Source organism: Trichoplusia ni, chromosome 2 (assembly GCF_003590095.1).
Source record: "Trichoplusia ni isolate ovarian cell line Hi5 chromosome 2, tn1, whole genome shotgun sequence".
Classification (NCBI taxonomy): Eukaryota; Metazoa; Arthropoda; class Insecta; order Lepidoptera; family Noctuidae; genus Trichoplusia; species Trichoplusia ni.
The window spans coordinates 5,653,436-5,675,431 of record NC_039479.1 but is presented as its reverse complement, the minus strand read 5'-3'; the positions used below and the strand labels follow the sequence as shown (position 1 = coordinate 5,675,431).

Here is a 21,996-nt window from a genome sequence, read left to right as displayed (position 1 = left end):
ATTTTTTTTTTAATGTAGGTATAAACAAAAAAAGAATTAAAAATAATAATCCCACCTTTTTCTTATCAACTTCAAAAAAATTCGGCATCTTCGGAGGTTCGCTGTGCGAGACCTGATGATGGCTGCGGTGGTGGTGATCCTCCATGAACGTGTTGAAGAAATCCATGAATTCCATTTAATAATACTTCTATCAAAGTCCAATAACTCACTCAAAACAACAATACAAACTCAATAATTCGCCGCGAACTAATAATTCAAATATGTAATAAGCCGAGCGCGCGACATAAACACGTGCACAATGAAGAATGGCGGCACGCCAGACGTCTTACTCTTGCCAACATCCGATATAAACTAAATTGAAAATTGGAAACAAAATGCAATGTTCGAATCTTGATATGACAATAATAGGCGAGACAGAGATAAACGGAGCGGCGAGGCGCGAGCGAGACGGCGCGAGCCTCGAGACGACTCCGCTCCACCCCATCGACATTGGTGGCGCAGGGGTTGTCGCCAGACGAGATCGCTTCGAAATTTAAAATTCCTACCTGCTTACTAAACTTAAACACCATGGGTTCATTCAAACGATTATGATCTTTATTTCTTGGACGAAACAAATCATTTTTAGTTTTCACTCTAAGTAAATAAGCTTTTTCGGAATCCTTTTTTTAAAGTAGTAATTATAAATAGCAAACGCGTGGATACAATGCGCAAGGTTATTCTGAGAAATTGTCTTGTTTTATAATATAACAGTGATGATTGAAAGATACTGTTTTAAATTAGTGCGTGAATTGTGAGCAAAACAACACATAAAAGTACAAAGAGATTCTTAGATATGTATTTATGTTTCCAAACAACATTTAGGTTAAGAGAATCGTAATTTACCAACGGTTATACCTATTGAAAACCAATAAACACCACAGTCAACGACACGTACTAAGCATTAAGAGCGTAAACTAAGATATGAAACGGAATGAAATAATCCACGCATCACATTCAACTGTAAAATACAATACGACGCGCGTAACATGATGCTGTAGGCCATTGCACGAATTAGAATATTCTGTACCCAGGCTTTTGAGATTTACTTGAAAAAAAAATCGCCACATATTTGCTCAATGAAATCAGTACTCAAAATATTCTCTAATCTTCTTGGAAAACGTAATTAGGCAAGATAACAGCTTTTGTATAATACAAGGAATATAGACAACAAAATTCTATAAGAAAGAATGCAAGAAAAGTAAAAGAGTTTGTAAATCGAAATAAATGCAACGCATTCGTCGATAACCTGTCAAATTTGACCACAATTATGTGGTGAAGGGAATCAAATAAACCCTCTTTATAATTGTACAAGTGACGAGGGGCCCAACATAATATCTGCACGGAATTATATCGTTTCACAAATAATCAATTATATTCGTACAATTGAAATGTCAAAGTAATTCATAGGGCGAGTTTATCTCGTTACTGATATCTTTATAAATGGGGTAAAGTGGGCGAATCTGGTCATACGGGCACTTGAATTGATACGGGTAGATTTGCAGGGCTAATGTTTTGACAGGTCCGATGACGCATCGAAAGGGTTGACTTTGTTAGCAATGCTTATTTCTTGGAATACGGACTTGTAGTTGCCGTGTTACAAATCGGGAAGGTTTTGGAAGTTAAAGTTGTATTCTTGGCTACTTTTTTATATCCATAGCTGACCATTACTTTGGTTTTTGAGGAGATATTTTTATCTTTACGTTTTCTCGTCTAAATATTTTATGTTAGCGGTATTTTGTATGATACATCCAACTCATATTTTTCTACAAACATGCAAACATGCTCTCAATTCCATCTAAAAAACGTATTCATACATTTCACAATTACAAGTATAGTATAATGTGGAGTGATGTGCATGGCTCCGTCATTGAACGTCAAAAAAAGTGCAAGTTTTTGTAAATGACCGCATTTCCAATAACTCAGTCCGGAATGCCCGACGGTCGGTGCCGTTATTTCGGGAATCCACTGAATAGACGGCGAAAAAATCCCGGTGACGTCACACCATCCCTTCTCGGATCGGGAAGCACAACCTTTGAACTAAGGGCTTTGACTTTTCCTTAGAAGGCTAAAAATTGACTTCGGAGGTTCGAGGACGAGGTGTAATTTATTTTTAGACAGGTGTAAGGATTTTGTGTCTGCTTAGATGTCCAAAAGCTTGAAAAAAGCTCAACTAAGGACTTCGTGAATGGAATTATAGAAATGACTTCGAGACTTCGACACTAAAATTGGTATTTGCTTACATCGATCTACATACTTTCAAGATACCGCAAAATATTCTTTTGTGTTAATATAAAACATCTGTTTAACGTAACTGAGTCACCGCCAAAACCTTTCTGACAATTACCTGAATCCAATCTCACTTTATTTGAGTAATAAAACTTGGTACAATACATTTACAGGCAAGTGCGCTATCAACACTATCCTTAGCATAATATCTAACTACGATCACAAAAGCTTGGGTCGCTTGTTCTAGCAAAAAAACGATGATTAAAATATTATTTTTGTGAACACAGACAAAAGGAAAGAATCTTTATTATCGGACGCAGTCAATACTGTATTTGAACACGTTTCTGAGAATTTTTCTGTGGAACTATGAAACAATGGGGTATTTCAATGGCGAGATTCTATAGTTATTTAGTTAATATTCACCATGTGGGCGTAATAAAAGATACAGTTTTGCAGACAAAGGTTGCAGAGGAATTTTTCTTAATTCCCGAGTAATCACAAACAAATGTATGAGTTTTTGTTTTGAATTGTGGGAATTTTAAGCTGTAAAACCAATTTCTGTAAATTTGTATCTAATGGATTGATTGATTAAGTAAAATTACAACAGCTTTGCGAGAATGACGGTTAGTTGACGACTGAAGAGCGTTTACTATTAAGGAATAAATAGTAATCCTCATGTAACTATGAAAAAAAATTAATGAGTTCAAATGTGGACGAACTTTTCATTCTTTCATTTCTAACTAGAGATTTTTTGATGCAGTAATTTTGGTTGTACGTCTTTCATTTAAAGTGTATAAAAAGGTACGTATAGTTAATCATCATAATCTTCCTACAAATTACATTTTCATCAACTGCGAATAAGTATCAATACTTGTTTTTTAATATATTTAGCTATATATATTTCTAAGATGCGTTTTAACAAAGTCTACCAAAAACATAGGTACATAGATAGAGCATTACTAATCCTTCAAGATAATAGCAATATTTTTAACCTATTAAGTCATTATCAGCTTCAAAATGGTTGAGTAATTAACATTCTTCGATATTATTATATAGGGTAGGTGACTGTACTAATCTATAATAAGTTATATTTTTATCAGCCTGAATCCGAAACGTGTAATTAGTACGGAGATAAGGTTTAGTCAGAAGTATAAACAAAAGAATGTATTATTGTAAGTTTTGTGAATAGTTTTATGATATTATAGGTATTTTTAAGCCCTTTTGTATTACAGGTAGACCGCAACATATTGTTGTAATTATGTAGATATTTTTATACTAATCTATTATTTTTTTGCAATTCCACTACTTAACTTTCAGCGGCAACTTCCCGTACTGTTAAAGGAGTCTCTATCTCTAAGCAGAAAATTTATTACAAAGCTATTGATATTTGCTATCAGAGTCGTGTTTTGCAAATTATATTGTATCGCTACCCCGAATGACCACAACAAACAGAAAAATCGATCAACAACGATTGTTACAAAGCAGTTTCTTTCGAGGGATCAATGATTAGTTACAATAATTGCAATGCAATAACAATAGGCATTTAACCACCCCTGCTATCATCCCTAATTGCCTCCAACACTCTTGGTTTCGCACGGTAGATTTATCGGCGATTTTAATTAACACCCGATAGTCAATTTATTCCGATCTCCCCTTCACAGTAATTAAGGTCTCGATATCTCTGTTTCGGTTAAAATGACGTGTTTCACGATCATTTCGTAGTGATAATTTATTGGGGATGTATTAGAAACTTAATACACACACGTTTTGCGTGTTTGTGAAGTTATTAACAAGTGTTTTCGATGAAATCTTAGAATTTGTAGATTTAAGTAACTTTTTGTTGGTGCGATTTCGGTTTTAAGAACCAATTTAGTAACTATTACTGTTTCTATAATTCAGATCTTTAACAGAGTTCTCAATAAAAAAGTATTGTTCTAACAGTGTGTTAGAATCTAACACATTAAGAAAGGAAAACACGAAAAATGTTCTAAATTCGAAAATAAATTTGAATTCACTACTAAAGTGAAATTAAAACTCGATACTGCACGTAAAAAAACATCTTCACTTTACTATGCCAATGGGATTCCCACGATGCATTAGACGCAAAACATTGACAAAGATACCAAGAAAAACATGATTTGAATAACATCTATTAATTCAGTAGTAACGTCAATATTTACTGAAAGTGTAAAACGTTAACCGTTTCCACGCGAATCGAGATTAAAGCCAAAAAGTACATAAATAAATAAATAAATTTTACTGTGTTGTTACAAGTATTGATGAAAGAAGATTTTTTCTTATGATATAAGTGAATACATTAAATATACTTTATCGTAAAACGTTGTTTTATTTTGACTATTAACGTCGAAATGGTTTAGGTTTATGTTCGAGCGTGATTTATCGTTTATGTTTGATTTCTTGGTATTATAAATAGGTTTTCCTGTTGGAAAATCTGCACCAATTAAATGAGAAAAGATTTTTATCGAAGAGATCATTTATACACGGGACAGCACTCAGATTCACCCACTCTTCATCGCTACCCAAATGGTCTTGCTGTAAAAGAACAACCGCGGTAACAAACTTCTATTATTTCACATAATACTCAAGTTTTATGATAGAGCTAAAAAGTAATACAAATAATCATACCACCCTTGGAATGTCCCGCTTCTGAGCACAGGCCTCTTCCCAATTAGAGAAAGAATTTTGCATTATGGTGGTAAAGCAAAATTCCTTCTAAATTTGCTCAATGCCTCTTGGCTCATCAAATACTTGGAATCCACTAAAAAAGTTAACGCCATTTATTTTGTTTACACGCAATGAAAGTAAATGTGAAATCAATCAGCGAGTTATCTCCTGCCATAGGTAGTAAAGTCTCAGTTAATGGTTTGTGGAGATAAGACCGTCAGGCAATACTTTACTAGCTCCCCCTTAATTGTAAACAACTAGCATCTTCTAGAACAATCTATGAAGTGATAAGAAATTAAATAGACAGACCTATGTAATAGAGACAGAGAACTCGGAAACATTTTTCAGAACATCTTATTTAACATCCCTGATTATTGACAAGTTATCGAATATGGAGATTATTCATTCCATATCTATTTATAATCAAAATCCAAAACATATTTTTAATTGGTTCTGTTAACTGTTCAACATTTTACAAGTATTCTTTATACTTTCAATGTTAGACAGCGCAATTTTAAAAGTTAAATTAACAAACACTCGGTCAAGTAGAAAAAAAAGTTTTAAAAAAATAATAATTTCTTCCCTGAATTACGTGAATATTTTGGAACAGAAATGGCACTTAATAAACTTATATAAGAAGTTTTCAAGTACAACGACTGTGTGTCACAGCCGTCGGATCTATTACAAGTCCGTTATACATCGAGTTAGTTAATTAAAGTACTGTTTAAAACGGCTATAAAGAGTGTTAATGACGCGTCGTAACCGCTGCACCCTAGGTGGCGCGCCTCGCACTATCACAAACAATAGATTTTAATTAGATCTAGCTTTACTACTCTTTTACTTTAATTACGCATAAATAATTAATTTGTAGTATTTTGAGGGTTTTTTGACACTTCCAAAACTGATTTGAGACTGATATGTTTCAGTTCTTTTAATAAGATGATTCTGATCTTATTGTTTCTTAACGGTATACGAATTATTTTCCAATTAGAATTAGAACCTGAAGTCATGAGTCAAAAAAAGTCAGATTAAGTTTGAAATAAGAGACTATTACCACTACTAATATTAATACTGAGTGGCAAAGCTCACCTACGTAACGACATAATGGCGCAGACAAATGACAATGGTGACGAAGAAAACGGTCCTGAAGTTTAACTTGTATTTCCTACCTCAAAACCAACAAGACACTTAAATCACACACCAGTCGATACAAGAGTTTACGTTAACAGCACTGGCAGCTAGTAAACAATACATACTCCAACCACCAACATATATTTGACAAAACTTACGCAATCGAGAAACGGAACGCAATAAAAACCCAGTAATCGTAACAGTTGCAGTAACAATCCGAGAATATCAGGAATCACACGTTACACGTCGATGTGGCGACTGACGCGTTCCATTCTCGACACAAGTGATAAATTATTGAAATTGATAAAACAATGGATAACTATACAAAGTGTTCCACAGTTGGGGAGGTCGTTAAGAGGAAACGTTACAGGCTGATCGGCGGCGCTTTGTGATCGCCGCTGTCTAAACAAATCAAGCGCACTCTACAGTGTGGATGACGTGAGCTGCCGGCAAGCGCTTCCAGCGTGCTCAAGCGATTCATGCGGCTTTACATCGGCTATGTTTAATAGAAAAGGGTTTGAGACAGATAGTAGTGTCCTGGTAGCAGTTTTAAAAGCAAGCTGGAATGCCTCATTGTGATAACAAGAGATTTTTTTATTGTAATGACTTGATACAATTTCCAAGCTATCTACAAACCTGAAGTAAGCGATAATTCTTCCAATCTTCTTCTAATCGAGTCACTGGCAAATATTGTTGTAAGATCAGATAATTTTTCGTCAAAATAATTAAGAGATGTGCTCATTGTTCTGCCTTGAGGGATACATACATACCATCTAATAGGTATCTTATAAGCTATTCTGCATTTAACTGAAGTTAACACATCCCTCGTACCAGAAGACCTAGAACTCATTCTGAATGATACCAAGCACCTGCTCTAAGTCCTTACAACAAAGTAAAGTGAATCAACTGCACTAAGAAACAAGTTACAGCTGTTTACTTACAACTCATTAAGTGATTTCCTAGAACATGTTTAATTGGACGCTGATCAAAGGGCACTTGTTTTGACATGTCCATTGTTCAGGCTTAGATCGTCAGCCTTAGTTTGTTTGTTGGAAGGTTATTGAGATTTCCTCTTATAGAAAAACTTAGAGTTAATTACTAATGAACTTGAAAGCAACTTAATGGAAGGTCTTAAAACAAAGTGGTCAAAGAACCACATTTAAAAGAAATGAAGAACCTGGGCAAATAAATTTAGGTCCAAAGGGTGAAATAAGTGTAAAATTGCTAGCGTTTGATTCAGTAGATATAAATAAATCTATACTTCATACACATTCATGGCGATCGACATCCGCAACAATAGATTATTTGAACCATCCAACTTTACCAATTCATTTCAACCAAAGGACGTAAAATATCTTGAAAAAGAAACAATTGTCGGCACCTCTGAACTTATTTCTATTTGACATACATTTTAAGCTATTGAACAGAAACAATGTATTAATAACAAACTTTTACAACAAGTTACGTCAAGTGTTACATTCGACTTAAATCGTAAAGGTGTGTACACACTGGTGAAGCGAATCGCGCGTAATAAAATCACATTGAAGTATTGGCCGACAAAGTGCGCAAGCGCAGCGCGGCCGCCCTAATAAACAATTACGTGTATAAACAGTAAAATTGTTGTTGTTCGTTGTTTTATCGCCCGAATCGACGCCGACAATCCATGGATGGAGATTGGTAGCCAAGAATTTGAGAACTTCATGTAATTTACTGGTAACAATCGGCCGATTACTTGCTAGTACTGAACAATGGTGAGAAAATATTGCTAAATAAATAATATGGCAACTGTATTTCTTGCGAATAAATTCTACAGTTAATTAAACAGCATTATCAACGTAGAAAATCCTCTAAACTCTAAAAGCCAAAATGAGTTTTGTTCGCATCTTTGTCGTATTAAAAAACTAATAATGTACGTCGGGGATGTTTGATAGAGTTCAGCTATACGAAGTAATAACACGGTTTCAGCTTCCCGCCGTAAGCAAAAAAATATTATGTTGTAAAATTTAAAATAAGAACAGGAAATGATAACCCGCGGGTCGGCAGCGCCTGCGCAACCCCGAGGCTTACACAAACACATGCAAATAACACTGATGTTAACGAACTTACGCACACATAAGGACTATGTTATTGTAATTTTTGACAGATTGTCCTTCAAGTATTCTTTCATATTTATATTCCTATCAACATATTTCTCAATCAAACATCCATATTTGAATTAGCTGTAGGTATTTTCAGATAAGATCAAGTTGTAAATGAAAGTTCTTAAAAGTTCGCAAGGTTTAACCATCCATGCAATCTTAGGATCTAAATTAAGATAACAATTTTAAAGCAATAATTTTTCGATACTATCTACAAAACATAAAAAGCACTCAAAAATTAAGAAATATAATTCCCAGGGAACGATAACTGTAAATCTGTATTTCAAGGGTGTAATCATCTAGTCAAGGTTTCGGGACACTTTTTGTGCATACATTTGGATTTATTTATTTTTTGCCCGGGGTGGCAATCTGGATATTTTAGAATAATCTCGAGTCAAGAGGGTTGGTGCCACATGTGTGCGGCGCATCGGTGATAAACATTTTATAGGAATGTTTCAAGCAAAAACTGTTAACCAAATGTTCGTATCGATTTAGGGGTTTCAAGTAAAGGAAGTTGTAATATAAATAATAAATCTGCGTCCATTTTTGAACAAAGAAACGAGGATATTTATCAACTGTTAGAGGAAGTAAATGTTGAACTAAATTACCTTATGAAACAAAAAGAATATGTACTTTTGAAGCGGATACCGGTGAACTTATAGATTTTCTGTCATTTGTCACTCTTTTGTATCATAATATGGTAAATAACTTAATCCTTAAATAGCTGATACTATGACCATTGAGCGGACGAAACATAAGGTATGAGGAAGGCAATTACATAGAATAAAATCATTGCAACACTGAAAGGATCATTTTTTCCAAACATGCGACCGGCAGAAAACAATCAAGACCAACACTCGTACACTCTTCTCCAATTCTACGATATACAACCTCCTTCACCCAAAACAAAAAATCCCCGTTCAGTAATGGTGAATTCACGTGATATAACCGTCCGCGTCCTTGATACTACATTCGGATTGGGGGGCTATTAATACCGGCAGATGCACCGCGCCTATTTCAGGCGCCCCCACCGGATCAACCCTCGAGTCGCGAGCCACTCCAGACACAAGAGATTGTCTTAGGCGCGTGCGAGGGGTTAGATCACTGATTTAATGTAAGTAGGTAACGTGATTCGGGAGTATACAATGTAGAGATTAATACGGATGTAGGAATGTTAAGGGTTAATGAAAGATGCTGATGCAGTGATATCGAATGGTATTTGTCAATTTGGGATTCTTTGTTAATGCGGATTGTTTGAATACATGGGATGGATTTGAAATAGGGTAAATTTCACTAACAGCAGTTTTAAATGAAAATAAAAACTCATGTTACTTTAATAATCGTTAAATTGTCACTTATAGAGCTTAAAAGTGGACTCAAAGGTGTTATAAATATTCAGAGATTTCTCTGAGTTTTGTTATAAACAAATCATTTAATAAATGAGGTAAGTTTAAGTAAATAACGCATATTTTTAAATGCTTCAATAGGATTGTTTTAAATAAATCTTTATCGTATCTATCGGGCAACGAATAGCGAAACAATGATAACAGAATCCAATCCAGTGTATAAATACATTGATGCACGCTCACTGGCTGACGGTTACCCGACACGCTAATGTACCATGACTCGATACATATGGCCCACGTGTCCACACCAATGGCCATCTACACTATTTCAACATTAAATACTAAAATAAGATATGCTGATCCGTATTCAATTAATTTTAATGGCGATTTGGGAGGTAAACTATATGCAGATGCTGTTAAAACAAGCTATGAAATAATGGTTGTTGAGACTGGCAAGACTGACAACAACTTTACAGATATCAATGGAAATCATAGTAAAGATCTTAGACATTTAAACAACAAAGAAAATGAACAAGAATCTACTCTTAAAAAAGAACCAGGAATCAAAAACACCTCACTACCTGCTTACTCATTTGAACATAAAAAATAAAAGAAATATCAAACAAATTTTACGCAACCGGATAATCTTTAAAAACTAATAAAGCATAGCTTCTGATAAGTTAAACAAAAACTACAAATACACAATACTCAAAACGTACACACCTAAAAATATACAAAGCAAATAAACATGCTTAAATCACAAAAATCGTTTCGAGCGTAGATTACTAGGAACGTAGAATTAACAGGCAATAAAAACATATTTCTAACAATCCCAACGTGTTTGTATTATATATCTGTGAGCCGTCAATCCGCAGATAATATCAAATAATAAATCAATTACTCTAAACTAGGGGTATGTACTTACGGGAATGGCGAAAACAAAGCTGAAAAGCTCAATCCCCATCAATATTAGGCCAGTCCATCAGCAAGTTATGGAATCGTTGACACCAATGTTTCATCGGCAAGGAAAGAGCCAATAATTTTACAATGTAGTAATCATTTGATAGTAGAAAATCCAAAAGTAGTAGAACTAGTGGTTTCGTCATACTTTCTATTTGTTTTTTTTTAATGATTACTAATGAAAAAATGAATTTGTAGTAGAGACAATGCCCATTGTTCATTAAATTCATGTTACTTGCCACTGTTTTCTTATAAAAACCGCAAAGTATATCAAACCCTTAGCATGTCAAGACCTCACAAGTTTTATTGAATAAGTACTATATTGATCGTCTCGCGTATTTATTGTTCGGCGCATATGCGAATAAAAAGCATATCAAATTAATACGCCACATGCGGCATGTTGCACGCATTGATAGCACTCCCACTGGTTGGACACTGCAGGAACGGTGCAAGTGTTAAGAGATAGCTGATTTTCCAGATAATAATTGGATATCAGCTATCTTTTACTAAATAACTATACTTAAAAAGACAAAGATATAAAAACCGTTTACTTATTAACATGCAGAATGAGATATTATTTTCTTAGTGGTCTCATACGTAGAGAAAAGACTTATCTATTTAGTAATTGTTTATTACAACATCATTTTAATCAATATTATCATTTAAATCCAAATTAAAGGTAAAAATACATATGTTTTTGTTAAAAAATCACAAATTTCAAAACCAAATTTTGATATCTGATCTCCAAAGGCGTTTGACTTGGGCCCAAGTTAAGGCCCCATGCAAGTCCCCAGAAATAGCGAGTCAGCTGGGGTGCGTCAGCGACGATATCACGCCGAGAACGATGTATGTATGCACGTGAAATATCGTGGAAATAGCGTAAGGTAACTCTATACTGATAAAACTATCACATTTATTTATTTTGAGGTGTGTAAGCACTCATTTAGAAGCTTTTTGGTAGGGTTATACTGATGTTGAGAGTGTCGAAGGCCTTAGAAATAATGTTTTAAAATTAAATACAAGCGACAAACGTGAATTTGTACTGTAAGTGATTTTATTAAAATAATTTTTATTTTTATCGTATATGAACTTCCAAGTTTTTCAAAAAATACATTTTAATAAAACCATCTCATCAAGTACCAAAATGTTTTCAACATTAAAGCTTACCTCATGAGGAAAAACTCATTAGCAATAGCATAGTTATCTAACTTAAAAAAAATCTACGTAACAATACTACCGAACAATTAGTTACGAAGTCTCGTCAAAATGTCGTTACTGTAAGAACGACATTCAATATCGAGCAATCGGGGCACGTCACTAGATAATGTACTCGAGTACTCATAATTGTTGCCTCACTAGTTAAATATATCGATATTTCGAACGTATGAATACATTATTTTAATACACGTTCAGAGTTAATGTGAATGATAATTGCACGTATTAAAATAACAATTGATGATTGCTAATGGACCCTGTTGAGGTTGTGCTAATGTTGTATTACATTCGCTTGTATTCCTTTCTATATGTACTTTCCTACACAGATATTATTGCTATAGTTTGTGGAAAAGACGTTAGGTATAATTTTATTTATTTGGTTATTGCCTTAAATTCCTTTAAGAAAAAATATATTTCTTTTGTAGGTATTAATATTACTATAAACAAAGATGAACTCAACAAAAAACATTGAATGTTAACTATAGGTAAGGCTATTTACGAGTTAAATGGTTGCATAGCCGATAATGAGGCCGATCCACGTAATCATACAGATTTATGTTGAAGTGAACATTTTAAGGCTAATTGCGACGACAAATCGGCTATTTAACGATAATAGCCGCATCAAAATCTAAAGAAAAAACGACAATAACGAGTTTGAACACACCTTAATTAGGATCGGAAGTCTCGAATGCTTTTTAATGTTTGACTAATTTGTTTGTTTTGTAACGAGAAAGTACTGTGATAACAACGATGCACTTAAAACAAGCTTATTATAATTCGAGACGGGAATAAAATTAAACTAATTAGCAGAAAACGAGTGTGGGCAATTTTTTTATTGAGATATAGATAAGCAAATTCCTAAATTGATCTGTGTAGAGATGAAAAGAATTCTAATACCGATTAAAAAGGGGTAGCTAAGACTGGCGGGATACAATCTTCGGCTTTGTCGCATGTGTTAATTTCTACCATATATTTTTTTTATGTTATAAAACAGCAAGAGTCGTTGTAAACTATATATTTATTCTAAAACCCTACAATATCCGTATCTATTTACCTACCCCGCCCGTCCTTTTCAAGGTACACAATAATAATATGAAACGTAATGTTTTAGTTATACCATCATTGATCTAACATTCTACAAATAACTTAAAAAAATAGTTTCAATGTGACACACAAAGCTACGGCAGAAAAAACTTTAAAAGCTCATTGGATGTTAACTTTCGAATTCAAGTGTATAAAACATTCCACCCCGATAAACGTATCGAAAGCATCCACTAGATAAAATGTCTAGACGAAATAAATATCCACCACTCGAATGCCAGCACGATGGCTCACTTGGCTAATCGTTCGGGTTGCCAGTTAAAAAAAATAAGCCACTATTTCGTTTTTTGTGAACGCACCCATAACCTACTGCCACTTTAAAAGGTTTACGGCGAATCTAATAGTTCATGTGCATTTTGAAACGGCCGTGTTTGGAGATTACGAGGCGGTGGCTTTAGTCATGTTGTTTTGTTTTTAAATAGACACCTCTTGGAATGTTTTGTAATCTTGTTTTGTGCTACTTGTTGTCTTTTATACCAACTAACAAGGCTTACTGATTTTTTTTTGCGTGTCAGTTAGTGCTACATAATGGACATGCACCTACAACCTAGAACACTTTCTTAAATATTTTAATTTCCTTTCTATTAGGAGTGTTTAAACTTAAAGAAACTTTTCAATTAAGTGAGCTCTTCAAAGCCAGCCAGCCATCGACCCAGCTGAATACACCTTGCAAACAATCTACCTCTAACCCCATCAATTTGTAGCAACGTGTTTTGCGATGCCAACAATTTATAGCGATGATAAATAGTATAAAATCAAACGTGTCGCACATAAACCTGCGCGTGCGCAGCGCGGGGGGCGCCTGACTAATGGACGAGCGGCGTGCTATACGTGACAATACTGAATCTTGGACATCGCGGACTTTTATCTTTTTGATCTGACAAACGAACTATACTAATATCATGGTATATTTATGGCTTTAATATGGTATATTTCAAAATATTGTTGAGTATTTCTTGAAGAGAAAACCAAGAAGAAAGTTCTTTCATTTTATGGGATCAAGGTAAAAAGCAATATTTTTATTGTGAATTTAAAGGCTACAGTATCTTCAAAACAAATTCAGATTGAAATAATTATTTAATCTTATAAGCTGAAGAGACCAATAAACAAATGAAACTAAAACTTTTCATCACCTCCAAACAAAATCGGCAAAATTTGATGAATCGTTGGATGGATTAACATATTTATTATTATAACAAGAGTTAATAACTTTTAATTTGTTAAAGAAACTACTTACATCATTCAAATTATGTCGAATTTTAATTATGCATTTCAAGAAATGTCGTTACGGTCAGTTTTATAGTTAACAGTCGCGCCCACATCACTTAGGACTTAATGTAATCATTAGGAAATACTGGCGTGCAACTGTTAGCCAAAGGAATAGATATAGGGGTGCTAAGTTTATTTAAAAAAAAGCAACAAAAACTTTAGCAGCTCCTGTCTTTATTAATATCCGGAAAGCTAGTTCAATTTCAATATCTTGTCAATTAATTAAATTGCTTACAAATGACTTAAAAATATCGATAACACTTTCGTTATACGTGACAAAACCGTTATATCAATTCTAGATACCATGGGAAAAGCTTACAAAGCGTATTTATATAGTGTACTTATAAGTTGGAAAGTTTACAAATAACCGGTGTGATGTAGCGGAAACGAGGCGCACCTCAGTTTCCAACTATTTAGGCTGACACAAAAAAATAAATCTAAAGTAGGTACTTAAAGTACCGACAGGCCCACAACAGACATTGTGTTCGAAATGACTCCGTAAACACTATCAGACAACACTGTTGAGGCTAATAAAAGGACGGAACAACAATAATTCGCTACGATGATTTAGGGTCGGGAAAGCGTTCCCAACATGGCCGCCGTTTATGAACTTCAACTCTAACTTAACACGTTTTAATTTACAACTTTAAATGATCACGAATAAGGTGGAAAGTCGGAAAGCTTCCGTTTTTTGCGCAAATAACTGTTAATTCAACGACAACGCCCTAAAGAGGGCGCGATAATCATACTATTAGCAAACGTATAAATGTTTATACACACGGCAACTCGAAGGAGTATCAAACCAGTAATTTTTGTTATAAGGAAGAAATTATGTGGGTGGAGCAGGGGGAAAACGTTGTATTTTTACATTATTACTCTGTATTTCTACTACAAGTAAGTCTTTACGATTAAGTAACTGTATTCGCTAATAGCTTGCAATTATTTATAAAGGTAATAGATAAATGTATCATTTTCTAAATATGCACGCAAACAACGTTGACTGCGTGTGTAATTAAAGTTGCAATAGATTGAAAACGTGTCATTAAAGTCACGTAGAGGTGTGATCTGTTCGTAATCATTGCACGGTTTGTCTATGAACTGAAGAATGAACGAGGAATGAATGAGTTTATTTACCGAGGGCCTTGTACAAAGATTTCATTGATCCGTCAAATTCATCACTCTCTGAGTCAATAGAGGCAGAAATGTAGATTCGTCAATAAGAAAGTGATAGAATGATAATATCAATGTCCAATACCTGTCAAGACATACCTTCAACAGTGTATAACTGTTGATGGTATGTCAGTTTTTGTTTAGAGTGAATTCATTATGTTCACCTAAAAATCCTTCATTTGTGCTACTAGTACATGTATATTCTACTCTATTATCATAGCACGGTCTCGTTAACTGTTCAAGAGTCATAATAATTCGCAACTTTATTATTATAACAATATATTTGTTTATTGACATAAGTTTGCTCCTATCCCCTTCTAGTTTGAAGTTAAATTCTTCAATAAACATAATACGTAAAGAATTAGTGTAACAAGTCGAAATCTAACAAAGCTTATCTGTAAGCAACCGGTTCGCTACAAACGTGCCGCGCCGCGTGCAAATCGCGCGATTAGGCCGCGCAAGCGTGCGATTAAAATAACGCGCGTTGTCGCGGTCGCGATACGCAAGTTAAAACGGTAAATAAACTAGTTCTAATTAGTGGCTAGGCAGCAGATACAATTAGGTAAGCTTTTTATGAGTTAAATAGCTAATGTTTCATAGAATGTCAACAAAACGTTCTTCAAAGAGAAAAAGTAAAGTAATGTATAAAACCTGGTTGTTAGGAGGGATGTGAAACCGAAATATTAATAACCATAATACCCATCTACGGACCAACCGCGTCAAGCATAGCTTAACCTGTGATCGATTCACTTATGCGGTTATAGCTTAGCCACGAGCTCCTCAAGTAACTACGGTCCGATTATAAATATTATTTTTTTACTCACCGCTGTAAACCAGCAGCTAGCGTGCATTTCTATACAGGTCAATAAAACATGACTCAAACAGTCAAACAGAATCTTAGATCAGCAACAAAGTATCTCCCATAAAACGAAATAAACGTTTTCATTAATCGTTGCCAACATTGTAAGTCCAGCGACTCCAGCCAATAACCAATACAAAAGACTACAAATCGAATAAATAGCATAAAAGCCCGCAATAAACAGGGCCCTACGAAATGTCTCCTACAATTGTAACACATTAGCACATTGCGAGCCCTTTGTCCTACCAATGGTCCTTTGTCCCGCTTTGTTCACATTGTGCCCTACAGACCTTAGGTCACAAAGACGCCGTATGGTCTGAAAGACCGAGTTAAGCCAAATGAAGCTCGCAAGTGCCTATTTTTGGGTTATTGTTGAGCAAATGTTACGGGAATATAAAATTGGTTTTACCTTGAATTAAAGGATGTGTTGAGCATTGGTAATTGACTTATTGTTATAAATTTAACATACTCTTTACAACAAAACTAATATTTATCGCTACTTTAGAACGTAATTTAAACGACCTTTTATTTTTTCATAATTGTTAACTTGCTAAAATATCACGACTTTTCGAAAAAATCTAAATTTCGTTAAAAAACATTTTTAATCCTTTTCAAAATGAGAGACTTTTACTGTGATGTTAACAGTCACAACAAAACTATACATATATTAACTACTTATAGGTACACATACATATCTTTTAAATAATTCCGTCCGTGCATAATAAGCAAAGGTATTTATGATGGAACCTTAATATGTATTAATATGATTCCATTGAACGCTCTCGTTAGCGAGGCACGCAAGTGAACTGAGATAAAAGCGGTTACCTCGGCAATTTGACTTGAATGACACTACATAAGTATATACGGCTATGGATGATACGACTGAACAGTCGACTAATTGTAGTATAGATAATTAATCGTATAGAAATCGATAATCGTACTAAAATTTGATTATGGTATTATTTTAACAACAAAAACATGCATTTGACTTCAAATGAAAAAATATATAAATGACTTCAAACTTGAGTAATGAGCACTAAGCTTGACAATTGTGACTTAATGTGACAGCTATCTTGATTAAAAAAGAATAAACAAAATTAGTAACATGAAGTAACAAATACATCCAAAAATAATACAGACAAATTGAGGACCTCCACCTTTTTGAAGTCGATTTAAAAAATGATGTAAAACATTTTAATAGCGTATCTTCTCACCAGTCTTCTTACCATGAAGAGAAGGATTGTGAATTGATAAGATACTTGCCGCATACAAATTATTGCGTTTTTATCCACAATATAATCACTAATGATAATACCAAAAAAAAACAATCAAGAGCAACAACGATAATGCAAAATTCTATTACTTAAATCACCCGCACCGTCCCATTTTCAGAGAAGGAAAAAGACGCTGTAAGTTAAACTGTCGAAACATTCCCGAATGTCTTACAGTGAATGCCTGGCCTTATTTGCCATTACGTGAACACAAACGTGCCTACTGTTAATCTCCAAGCGAACAATAAGGGCGTGATCAACACGTATAATTTTATACCTTTCTTCTCTTTGATAGAATACTTAACAGCTTGTTAAGTAACGTCGTGAGGTGAAAATAATGAAAACTTATTAACTATTGTATCAGGAAATTACGTATCGTACTCGTTAACTTTCGGATAAACGGTTCAGTAAAAGGAATTATAGGGAACAGGGTTATTGCTCAAAGATCATGTTCCGTTAAAAAAAAGTTTAAAAACTTCCCACTTATTACGTCATTCAGGTTTCAAACCAATACAGGGGTTAATATATAGAACCGTGGCAGAATTTCTGTATCATTCCATATTTCAAAAGTAGAAAAAAGTGACAACTTAATAATAATAATGTCACTAGCCAGTGTCCCCACAAACCACAACAACATCATAAAGAACATTGACAATCTGACAACCCTCGACAGCGGATTATTATTCATCCGGGGCCGGAACGACCCCTCACATGTTTTGACAACCCTTCGCGAAACCAATGAAATATGTAACAAAGGAACGGGTTAGAACGACTATTATATAGCGATTTAGGAATCCATTTTATTGGACACACAGACACGTAATGTGTCGACTGTGAATAATTCAGTAGGGGTCGAGGGTTGGCGCGATTTTATTTGATTGTTCCGAAGCATTGCCGATTTATTATGCAACAGTCTGAACGATTTCAATGGATTCTTTAGTTAATGTAAAATGGTTATTGATTGGTGTGGACTCAATCGTGGGAATGTACATAATGTGGGATAGTCTTTACATATGTATAGTTTGAGAAATTAGAAGTACAAGTAGCAGTTCAGAAAATAGTTATGATAAATAGGTACCTCAAAGACTTTTCTTAATATTTATATTTGGTTCTCGGGTCGGTTTTGACATATTAAAACTTAATTGCTTATTGAAATAATTTTTACTTCACAAAGTTATAGAATCAAAAACCGGCAATTTTTACCATTTCTCCATATTATAAAAAATAAATCTACAAGACCGCTTACCTGACGGACCTGCTTATACTGTTCTTCAAAGCTCCAGCCGGCAGCACTGCCCTCAGATGACGAGGATGACGCAGAGCCAGCTGGCTGCGCGGGCGGCGGCGGCGCGGGCGCAAGGAACGCGGGGGGCGCGTAAGGAAAGCCCCCTGTAGCCCCCGCGCCGGCTAACGCGAACACACTGTTGGGGGTCGACAGAGGAGCCCCCTGGGCCAACGATGCCAGAGAAGATAGGTGAGGGTGCAGAGATGACTTCAGGGATTCGAAGTCGTCTCGTACCTGTTGATGAAAGGTACGATTAGGGACTTTAAAACCTCGTATGAATTGGAAGCATGTTTTTCTAATTTTGAGCATTTTAACTACATGACCATCATTGAGTTGGACCCATTACTTACTTTCAATTCCCTCTCCAAAGGCCTCGGCGAGTTCCTCTGGTGTTGATGTGTCATCTGATGGTTGTTGAGCGGCTGATGCGGCACCGTCACGTGGTGGCTCAGGTTGTGAGTCGGCTGGTGCATGGGCTGGTGCGATTGCATCGACTGGTGCGACTGCAGCGACGGGTGCGACTGCAGAGGTTGGTGAGGTTGGTGCGGCTGGTGGGCGGGAGCGTCCCGCCCCACACCCTCGTCCGAGCTTTCGCAGGATTGCTCCCCGGACGATTCTCCTTCAGACCGTGCGGACTGGAACAAAGATAAATAACGTCAATACATCATACTAGTTTACCAAGTATATCGACAGGTATAGTAATAGTTAGTAGTGGCAGGTTCCTATGAATAAATTAACCCTTGAAGTCTTATACAGTCCTGTTTTTATTACAAATACAGTCCAGTAGATGTAATATAATTATGAAGAAATAGTCATTCCACAAGCATTTCATACCAACGATGACTACTATAATTCTTAATCATAATAAAATCAATCAAAAACATGTACACCAAATACTTTATTGTTCACCGTTAACATTATAAATAAAAAACAATCCTAAGTTATCAACCGGTCCTAAAGGCATAAATAAATCATAATCTTTTTAATGTTACTATAATTACAGCATGCTAGGTTTCATGTGACTTATTTTTTAAATTATTAGCAGGCAGGTGAGCAAAACCTGCAATTACATATAAATGTCGAGAGGCGTCAAACACACACGAGAATGTTGGAAAAAGATGACACGTAAAGGATATACTCCAAATGTCCCGGTAATTGTTCAAATTAAAGTATTTAGTACAAGGAGTTTTTATTTTGAGTCAACTTCAAAAACTTCAACGATATAAAGATGCGTTACCTTCGCGTCATTGGGATATGTGTCATGAACAATGCAGTTTATTGCCATCGAATCGAGGTTATTCATTCAAAAGCTAATAGCCAATAAAGTAATAACATTGTAAGCTTCAGTATAATTAGTAACTAACTAATATTCACCTTCGATTCGCATTTAATCTACAATTGTTTACTTTCCGATGCATGAATTTAATAAACACAATTTGCCATGAGCTTCCGTTCTTCGATTGCCTCAGGAGTTAAATTTGTTCAATTATTTACATATATTCTTTGTTTATAACGATATCGGCAACATCTGGTGGCCGCAATGAGCCTTGGGCACACAGCATTTGCTGAAACCGGACTTATTACTTGAGCACTGGTAATTTTCTTATCAATTATATAGGATACATTAACATCTGACATCTATGCGTCTCTTTAAGGATGCCAGCAAGTAGAGCAGTATTCGAAACGAAGATACAATCATGTACCGTTCTATCATTACACATATTATAGCAATTGAGTGAATTTAATCGGATTCACGGAAATCCAAGAGCGGGGCCTCGGCATAGGAATTAATGGCAGGTTCCGCCGCGTAATACATCATTCCATAGCAAGTAACACAAGTACCGACTATGCGAAACCAGTTCCAGTATTAATGCAGTTAAACTCCATCGGAATCAATATAAGGCAAGTGTTGCGAGAGGCAATCAAATCGTTGCCCGGAATGAGCGCGTTTTGCGCCGCCACAGCCCCCGGCCCACAATTACGACATTAAAATTATTATTTTATTTCCATTTTTATTTATTATTCGCATTATTATATTGTGTGGAGTTATTATCGGTGAAATGTTTCGTTCGGATAAACGCTCGGGCTGGAGCGACACGCAAGCTCCCCACCGGCCCACTTCAGGGTTCCGCGTTATATTCATTAATGTGCGACGTTTTTTTTATAATTGGTTACTAATTTTTAGTAGTTTACGCGATTGGTGTTACTTTTTCTGAAACTATACTATTTCTTTTTTCATTTGTGATCACGTAGCCAACACATACTCTGGTAATAATTTAGTAAATGAAAACCGCATTGCGTTTACATTTACAAAAATATGATACAAAAGTGAAATTACTCCGGTTCACCCTCTTTCTTTTCAAATCGATGTCTCTATCTGTTAATCTCGAGGCGCAAACGTATAATCCCAAATGAAGTGGTTTTCCTCCATCGCCGAGCCGCGGAACCCCATAATCACATGAATCGCGCTCCCGTACACACACCCTGTCATTTCATTCGACTTTTCTTTCTCATGGGTCCAGACTGCTACTGAATTCCTTCCACCTTTTATTACTTTTTAAGGTGACCGCAATTTTATTTAAACGTTATATCAATAAAATGAGCCACTTAAGCGTTTATTTTAAGTTCGTCTACCTTATAAGCTGCGGATTTTGAATTGAACGAGATAAACAAGTGGCTATTATTGTTGATGTGTTATTATCATGTGACGAACTGTAAAAATCAACAGTTGCGCGTACCGATAAGTAGGATAACGTTAGCACAAGCCGCGCTAACACACGGACAAACAGAATCGGAGAGTGTTGATATCTCTCGCGTGATTTTATAATATAATATTAACTGTAAGTCGTTTAGTGGACCGATGAAAAGGTACGCTCTATTGAAACAGTCAATAAAGGCGACCGGAATTACTCTACAAGTTAACACTTCGCCAAGGGATATCAAGAATGAAACGTTTTTACTAGGCAGACACGCAAAAGCCGCGCTTACATTCCAATTTAGTTACAAGAAAACAGTGGTTTTACCACTTCTCGCGTATCACTGATACATATAAGATCGTGACCTCAACAAAGAAATGGAAAGTGGAAAAAATCATCCGCCGGACCATTATCCAAGTTGCTTATTATTTGAATAAACAGGGAATGGGCCCGATGCTTCTCAGAAGTATCCCGAAGCAATACCCAGATATAAGCAGGAGGACACACCGTTGATTAGCGCCTCTTACCGCGGACACGATGCTACCAAAACTAATCTTACACCGACCAGAATTAAGCTCATTTCGAAATAGACCATAATTTACTAC

At 35.4% G+C, this 21,996-nt stretch overlaps 1 protein-coding gene across 2 annotated transcripts in view; it reads right to left on the bottom strand.

The window, feature by feature from the left end:
• The window catches only part of LOC113504795 (protein dead ringer), a 102,796-nt gene that overhangs the window by 49,225 nt on the left and 31,575 nt on the right, over positions 1–21,996 (bottom strand). For both annotated transcript variants that reach the window (XM_026887243.1, XM_026887253.1), the window contains 2 exons: positions 19,046–19,330; positions 18,657–18,929 (listed from right to left, as the gene is read on the bottom strand). In XM_026887243.1, the coding sequence (XP_026743044.1) occupies positions 18,657–18,929; positions 19,046–19,330 (558 nt within the window). The remainder of the gene's footprint in view (positions 1–18,656; positions 18,930–19,045; positions 19,331–21,996) is intronic.